Source organism: Mustelus asterias, chromosome 5 (assembly GCF_964213995.1).
Source record: "Mustelus asterias chromosome 5, sMusAst1.hap1.1, whole genome shotgun sequence".
In the NCBI taxonomy this organism is placed as follows: Eukaryota; Metazoa; Chordata; class Chondrichthyes; order Carcharhiniformes; family Triakidae; genus Mustelus; species Mustelus asterias.
This window is the reverse complement of record NC_135805.1, coordinates 59268756-59276512: the sequence shown is the minus strand read 5'-3', so window position 1 is coordinate 59276512 and position 7757 is coordinate 59268756. Positions and strand designations below refer to the sequence as shown.

The following is a 7757-nucleotide window of genomic DNA, read 5'->3' as shown; positions in this document are numbered from 1 at the left end:
TCAACACGCTAGCTATGACTGTAGCACAACATTCTGCACCCTCTACATTCCTTCTCTATGTATAGTATGTTTTGTCTGTATAGTGTGCAAGAAACAATATTTTTCACAGAAAATCTTTGGTGCTATTTTTTCTTTACAGAAGCACAATGTTTTTAGTGCTAAAAAAGATCAATCAGCTCACCATGTCCGCACTGCACTGTTTCTCTAAATGAGCAATTTGCGCAATTCTGTTCTCTGACACATTGGTCCTTTTCAAATAAAAGTCTAATTTCTTTCTGAATGCCTCATTTGAGCCTGCCTCCACCACACTCAGGCAGTGCATTCCAGACCTTAACCACTCACTGCAGGAGAAAGTATTTTCTCATGTCACATTTGCTTATCTTAACTCTCTCTCTCTCTCTCTCTGTCTCTGCCCTCTCATTCTTGATCTTTTCATGAGTGGGAACAGTTTCTCCCAATGTACCCCCTTCCCTGACTCCTCATGATTTGATGTGGAGACAAAAATCCTCATGATTTTCCATATCTCTCTTAAACCTCTACTCAGCAGTTTTTTTCTTCCAGGGAAACAGTCCTAACTTCCCCAAACCTTCTCATGACTAGCATTCCTTTAGGAACCGCTCAACTTATTTACAGGTTAAAAATAAACCACTTAACCAGTAACCACTGTGACCCATCACCTGGAAAAGCAAACTACAAACTTACCCAGAACTCCCCACTCTCCGGTTTCCTGCTGCAATTGGCGGGGGGGAAAAACTTAGGGAAAGGGAAGGTAAAAATCGAAGTCTCTTCCTCTCAGCTCTCCTCAGACGAATCGCTCCCTCTCTGGTCGCTCCGGTGGAACAATGTTGCATTGTGAACAGACTTGGATTCGTTACTCTCTTTCGATCGAAATAATTGATGCAAACTGTAAATAGCTTGAAGCCACAGCACTGATCATTGTGGCACTCCACGGAATCATAGCCTGCCAACTTGAAAATCTCCCTTTCGTTTCCGGTTTGTTAGCCAAGATGATGAAGGGGACCAGACTGTGCTTGTGCAGATCAATTGTTTACGCCGAATAGGTTAGGAAGAAGATGGAATCAATTTCTTCGAGATGAGTGCTTGGGCGGGAACAAGCTGCCACCACGGGTGTGAACACTGAATTCGCCGAACTTGTTAAGTGAGAGTTGAAAACCCTTTTGGTGAAGGTCACCCACCCCACGTAACGTTGTTGTCTCCTGGGCGAACTGCAACAACCTAAGGAGATTGGGGATGAATTTTCCATATTTTGTTTCCAGAATTGTCCTGAATTTTTTTTATGATTTATTTATTTTTGTCTCCTTGAGATCAGATGGTTCCAGGTGGAGAATCTCTCTGTTATCTTATACATCTGTTGAACGTTTGTCTCACCTTTTTACGAACAGGTAATAATTGGCAGTCCTGCCAGTCACATTTATCTATCAGGAGCAAAGTTGAACAAAAATTATCTGCGGGGAAAGGGCAGAGCTAGTCACAGCTCAAGTCACTTCAAACACAAGTGGTTTCAAACAAAACTTGTTGTTTTTAACTTTAAGGAGATGGTGCACAGAGATTACTAAACACAATTGATTTGCATCTAAAATATTTACATACAGTTTGCCTACCTCTGTAACTATAACGTAGAAGCAACACATTGCAGTGAAGAATTGCAGAAAAAGGGGATAATTATGGAAGCACTATGGTAGACAAGTTCAAATTTATTGCATCCCTGAAAAAATAAATGATAATCTATATTTGTATGTTTTGCCGACAGAAAAAAGTCCAAAAGTCTATAAGATATGTCAATGGAAGACAACATCTTTGCTGAGGGAGGCAGATGTGGAAAAACACCAGGTAAGGCGACCACCATGGAACTGCAGCCAGAGTGTGTCAGTTTAATTATCAGACATCATGTTCCACTGTGGTGAACCATCGTTGGTTCACCACTGGGGTTGTTATTGTGTTACTGTTGGGCTAGGGTGTTGTTGTTATGGGGGTTGTACTATGTTGTTGGGATAGGGTGTTTACCTGTCCTAAGTGTTATCATGGCACACTCCAGTGGGGTCCCGCCTCCGGTGGCAGGGTATAAGACCCCCTGCTCCGGCAGGACCCCTTCAGTCTGAACGGGTGAATTTGTGTTAGTAGTTTCATTGTTAATGTATTAAAGCCTTCAGTTCTAAAGCCTTGTTTCCGGGTGCTCATTGAGGTGCATCAATTTAATACATTAACTGAGAATATGGAACAGATCCTAAAACCGGATCGTCTGACACTGGACCCACGTGCGGTCGGTGCAGCTAACACGTTCGAACATTGGTGGAAGTGCTTCGAGGACTACCTGGCAGCCTCGGTAGCTATCACTACAGACAGTGATAGACTCCAGGTCCTCCACGCAAGGGTAAGCGACACGATTTACCTAGCCATTCGTGCAGCTTCCACTTACCAGGGTGCCGTCGAGCTCCTAAAGAATAGGTACATTACGCCACCCAACGAGATTCACGCTCGTTATCTCCTCGCTACACGACGTCGGCAGTCGGGCGAGACCATAGAAGACTACGCCAATGAACTCCTGCAGCTTGCCAGGGGTTGTGACTGTAAGGATGTCTCCGCCGAGCAGTACATGCAAGACCTCGCCCGAGACGCGTTCGTAGCAGGGGTAGGGTCCTCGTACATCAGACTTAAATTATTAGAAAAGGGGAAACTCAACTTGACCCAGGCAATGGGGATGGCCGTGAGGTTGGAGGCGGCGTCGAAGAGCTTGGCGCTGTACCCCGAGGACCACGTGCAGTCAACGTGGTTGGAGCAAGCTCTGCTCCCTCCTCGCCCCGCGAACCCGCGCTCCCAGATCGATTCGACGACGGCGGCAGCTCCAGGTGGCCAGCGATGCTATTTTTGCGGTGGGGCCAAGCATCCACGGCAGCAGTGTCCGGCAAGAACGGCAAGCTGCAGCCAGTGCGGTAAAAAAGGCCACTACGGCAAAGTCTGCAGGTCCAAACCTAAAAACGGCAGTGCAGCTTGTAACCCTCCAGAACGGAGACCATCTCTTTCGGCGCTGCAGTACCCACGAGGTCCGACCACGTGCGATCTCAGGACGGCGCCATCGTGGCAGACAGAGGAGGAGGAAGACCACCAGGAGTCGCTGCGCTTGGAGCCCTCGGCCACATGCGATTCATGGGGGCGGCCATCATGGTCCACGACGACTAGGAGCGACCAGCAGGGGTCCTCAGCATCCACATCGGCAGCATGCAGCAGCGACCAGCAGGGGTCCTCAGCATCCACATCGGCAGCATGCAGTGACGCCCAGGGGCCAACGGTGGCGTCGATCTCTCTGGATCAGACCAGGCATTACAGACTGGAACATTCCATGATGGAGGTAAAGGTTAGTGGCAGAACTGTGAATTGTCTGTTTGACAGTGGGAGCACCGAAAGTTTCATACACCCTGAAACTGCTAAAAGGTGTGGACTCCGGGTTCTCCCTGCCAAACAGACAATTTCCATGGCATCACAGTCCCGGTCTGTACCGATCCAAGGACGATGTATGGTAACTCTTGAGGTACAGGGCACAGTTTACGAGCAATACAGGCTCCTTGTGCTACCTCACCTTTGCGCGCCAATTCTCCTCGGACTAAACTTTATGGCCCACATGAGGAGTGTGATCCTACAGTACGGTGGGCCACTCCCTTCACTGGCAGTAGGGAACCAGCCGCAGCCTCCAAATTGCCCAAAGCGCCCCGCGTGCAATCTATCCACCCTGAAGATCACGACACCATCCCTTTTTAAAAATCTGGTACCTGGCTGCAAGCCCATCGCTACTAAAAGTAGGCGTTACAGCGCTGAGGACCGGATCTTTATTAGATCTGAGGTTCAGCGGCTCCTCAAGGAAGGGATCATACAGGCCAGTGCTAGTCCGTGGAGAGCGCAGGTCGTGGTAGTCAAAAGCGGGAACAAACCTCGGATGGTCATCGACTATAGTCAGACCATTAATAGATACACGCAGCTGGATGCGTATCCTCTCCCGCGCATTTCTGATATGGTCAATCAGATTGCGCAGTACCGAGTGTTTTCTACCATAGACCTTAAGTCCGCCTACCATCAACTCCCCATCCGCCCAGAGGACCGACAATATACGGCTTTTGAGGCGGATGGTCGTCTATACCAATTCCTCAGGGTTCCATTTGGTGTCACCAATGGGGTCTCGGTCTTCCAGCGTGCTATGGACCGAATGGTGGACCAGAACGGGTTGCGGGCTACCTTCCCGTACCTGGATAACGTCACCATCTGCGGCCATGACCAGCAGGACCACGACACGAATCTCCAACACTTTCTACGCACTGCATCTCGCCTGAATCTGACCTATAACAGGGAGAAGTGCGTATTCCGTACGCATAGGTTAGCCATCCTCGGATACGTGGTGGAAAACGGGGTCATTGGCCCTGATCCAGACCGTATGCGCCCACTCACTGAACTTCCCTTGCCCGCTAGCACGAAAGCACTGAGGAGATGCCTCGGGTTCTTTTCGTATTATGCACAGTGGGTCCCCAACTACGCGGACAAAGCTCGTCCGCTCATTAAGTCCACGACCTTCCCACTTACGCCGGAGGCCCAATTGGCCTTCAAGGTTTTGAAAAGCGACATCTCGAAAGCCACGATGCACGCGGTGGATGAATCCATCCCTTTCCAGGTGGAGAGTGATGCATCGGACTTCGCCCTAGCCGCCACACTAAACCAGGCAGGCAGGCCCGTCGCGTTTTTTTCCCGCACCCTTCAAGGCCCAGAGATTCGGCACTCAGCGGTGGAAAAGGAGGCTCAGGCCATTGTGGAGGCAGTCAGACACTGGCGCCATTACCTGGCAGGTAAGCGGTTCACCCTGATCACGGATCAACGATCCGTGGCGTTTATGTTCAGTAACACGCAGAGGGGCAAGATCAAGAACGATAAGATCTTGCGGTGGAGAATTGAGCTCTCCACCTATAATTACGATATTATGTATCGTCCAGGGAAGCTCAATGAGCCCTCGGATGCCCTCTCGTGCGGAACATGCGCCATCATGCAGGAGGACCGCTTGAAGGCTCTCCACAATGATCTGTGTCATCCTGGAGTCACCAGACTCTACCACTTCATAAAAGCCCGCAACCTACCCTACTCGGTGGAGGAGGTCAGGTCAGTTACTAGAAGTTGTCGGATTTGCGCAGAATGCAAACCACACTTTTATCGACCAGACCGGGCACATTTGGTCAAGGCCACTCGCCCTTTTGAGAGGCTGAGTGTAGATTTTAAGGGCCCCCTTCCCTCAACGGATCAGAATGTCTATTTTCTTAACATAATAGACGAATTTTCCCGGTTTCCGTTTGTTTTCCCCTGTGCGGACACGTCGACTGCCACCGTCATCAAGGCATTCAGTGAGCTTTTTACCCTGTTCGGGTACCCCTGCTATATTCATAGCGACAGGGGCTCGTCGTTCATGAGCAACGACTTGAGGCAATTCCTGCTCTCATTCGGGATTGCCTCTAGTAGAACCACGAGCTACAACCCTAGGGGTAATGGACAGGTGGAAAGGGAGAATGCTACAGTCTGGAAGGCTGTCCTACTGGCACTGAAATCCAAGGGCCTTCCAGTCTCCCGGTGGCAGGAGGTCCTTCCAACTGTGCTCCATTCTATCCGCTCCCTCCTGTGTACGGCAACCAATGCTACTCCCCACGAGAGGATGTTCTCATTCCCTCGGAAGTCGTCCTCGGGGACCTCATTGCCAGCCTGGTTGACGTACCCAGGACCCGTCCTTCTGCGGCGCCATGTGAGGGCTCGCAAGTCCGACCCCTTGGTCGAACCGGTCCAACTCCTCCACGCCAACCCTCAGTATGCCTATGTGGCATATCCTGACGGGCGAGAGGACACTGTCTCCATTAGAGACCTGGCGCCCGCAGGGGACGTAGCAACTCCTGTCGCTCCTATTCCCCCAGTCACAGATCCACTACTCCTCATTACTTCCCCAGACGTGGCGCGGTCAGCACCGGGACCAGTGCATAACACTTTTACTCCCAGGTACAGCTTGCCTGAGACTCGGAGATCGGCGCCACCATCATCACCACCACCACCAAACGTTCCAGGATCCCCTACACCATCGCCTCATCAGGGCCGGCCGGCCCGGGAGTCTTTGAGGGGACAGCCAGATGTTGTTTTGAGAGAGCCACCGCAAGCACCTGCTCCGGTTTCGCAACCGGTGTTGAGAAGATCGCAGCGTCGGTGTGGTCCTCCAGACCGTCTGGACTTGTGAAACCTGTTATTTTTTTTGTCATTGTCTGTTTTCATCCACCCCGCCACCTTTGGTTCCTAAAGGAGGGGTGAATGTGGTGAACCATCGTTGGTTCACCACTGGGGTTGTTATTGTGTTACTGTTGGGCTAGGGTGTTGTTGTTATGGGGGTTGTACTATGTTGTTGGGATAGGGTGTTTACCTGTCCTAAGTGTTATCATGGCACACTCCAGTGGGGTCCCGCCTCCGGTGGCAGGGTATAAGACCCCCTGCTCCGGCAGGACCCCTTCAGTCTGAACGGGTGAATTTGTGTTAGTAGTTTCATTGTTAATGTATTAAAGCCTTCAGTTCTAAAGCCTTGTTTCCGGGTGCTCATTGAGGTGCATCATCCACCATGCATTTACACGAGCCATATGATTATCACAGAACACATGGTCGAATAACTCTCGGCTGTAAATATTAGTGAGCAGATCTGTGAATTTTCAGCTCAGCTACTCTTTCAAAATGACACTGAGGAGTGGGAGATTGGTGGGGACGCAGTCGTGGTCAGGACTGTGATTCATAATCGGGGAAGTGCACCCCCACCAATCTCCCAGCCCTCAGTATCATTTCCAAAGCAAAGCTGAGCTGCAAATTCAAACAGCTGCAAAATATCTGGGGTGGAGCTACCATGGAAATATCAACAGAATTTGCTTGTTATTTGATTATTATAATTGCTCTCAATTATCTAAGGAAGGACATGCTGGCCTTGGAGAAGGTCCAGAGGAGGTTCACGAGAATGACCCCAGGAATGAAAAGCTTGACGTATGAGGAACATTTGAGGACTCTGGGTCCGTACACGATGGAGTTTAGAAGGATGAGGGGGGATCTCATTGAAACTTATAGAATACTGAAAGGACTGGATAGAGTGGAGGTGGGGAAGATATTTTCATTAGTAGGTGAGACTAGGATCTGAGGGCGCAGCCTCAGAGTAAAGGGACAACACTTTAGAACCAAGATGAGGAGAATTTCTTCAGCCAGAGGATGATGAATCTATGAAATTCATTACCACGGAAGGCAGTGGAGGCCAGGCCATTGATTGTATTTAAGACAGAGATAGATAGGTTCTTGATTGGCAAAGGGATCAAAGGTTATGAAGAAAAGGCGAAAGAATGGGTTTGAGAAAGTTGAGATGTGGAGATGCCAGCGTTGGACTGGGGTAAACACAGTAAGAAGTTTAACAACACCAGGTTAAAGTCCAACAGGTTTATTTGGTAGCAAAAGCCACACAAGCTTTCGGAGCTCTTAGCCCCTTCTTCAGGTGAGTGGGAATTCTGTTCACAAACAGAGCTTATAAAGACACAGACTCAATTTACATGAATAATGGTTGGAATGCAAATACTTACAAAAGTCAGTTACGTGGGAGGTTCCCCCTCATTGATCCACTGGAGCAAGCTGAGAGGGGTGATTGAAGGCAGCAGTGCTGGTGAGAGATTAATTGAATTGTTTATTTATTTAATTAGTCAGCTAGTGTG

General features: G+C 49.5%; 1 protein-coding gene across 1 annotated transcript in view; it reads left to right on the top strand.

The window, feature by feature from the left end:
* Window positions 1-741: 741 nt before the first annotated feature.
* The window catches only part of LOC144493555 (4-galactosyl-N-acetylglucosaminide 3-alpha-L-fucosyltransferase 9-like), a 28145-nt gene continuing 21129 nt past the window's right edge, over window positions 742-7757 (top strand). Inside the window, exons 1-2 of the mRNA XM_078212648.1 lie at window positions 742-1403; window positions 1772-1851. Coding sequence (XP_078068774.1) covers window positions 1797-1851 — 55 coding nt within the window. The 5' untranslated portion in view covers window positions 742-1403; window positions 1772-1796. The remainder of the gene's footprint in view (window positions 1404-1771; window positions 1852-7757) is intronic.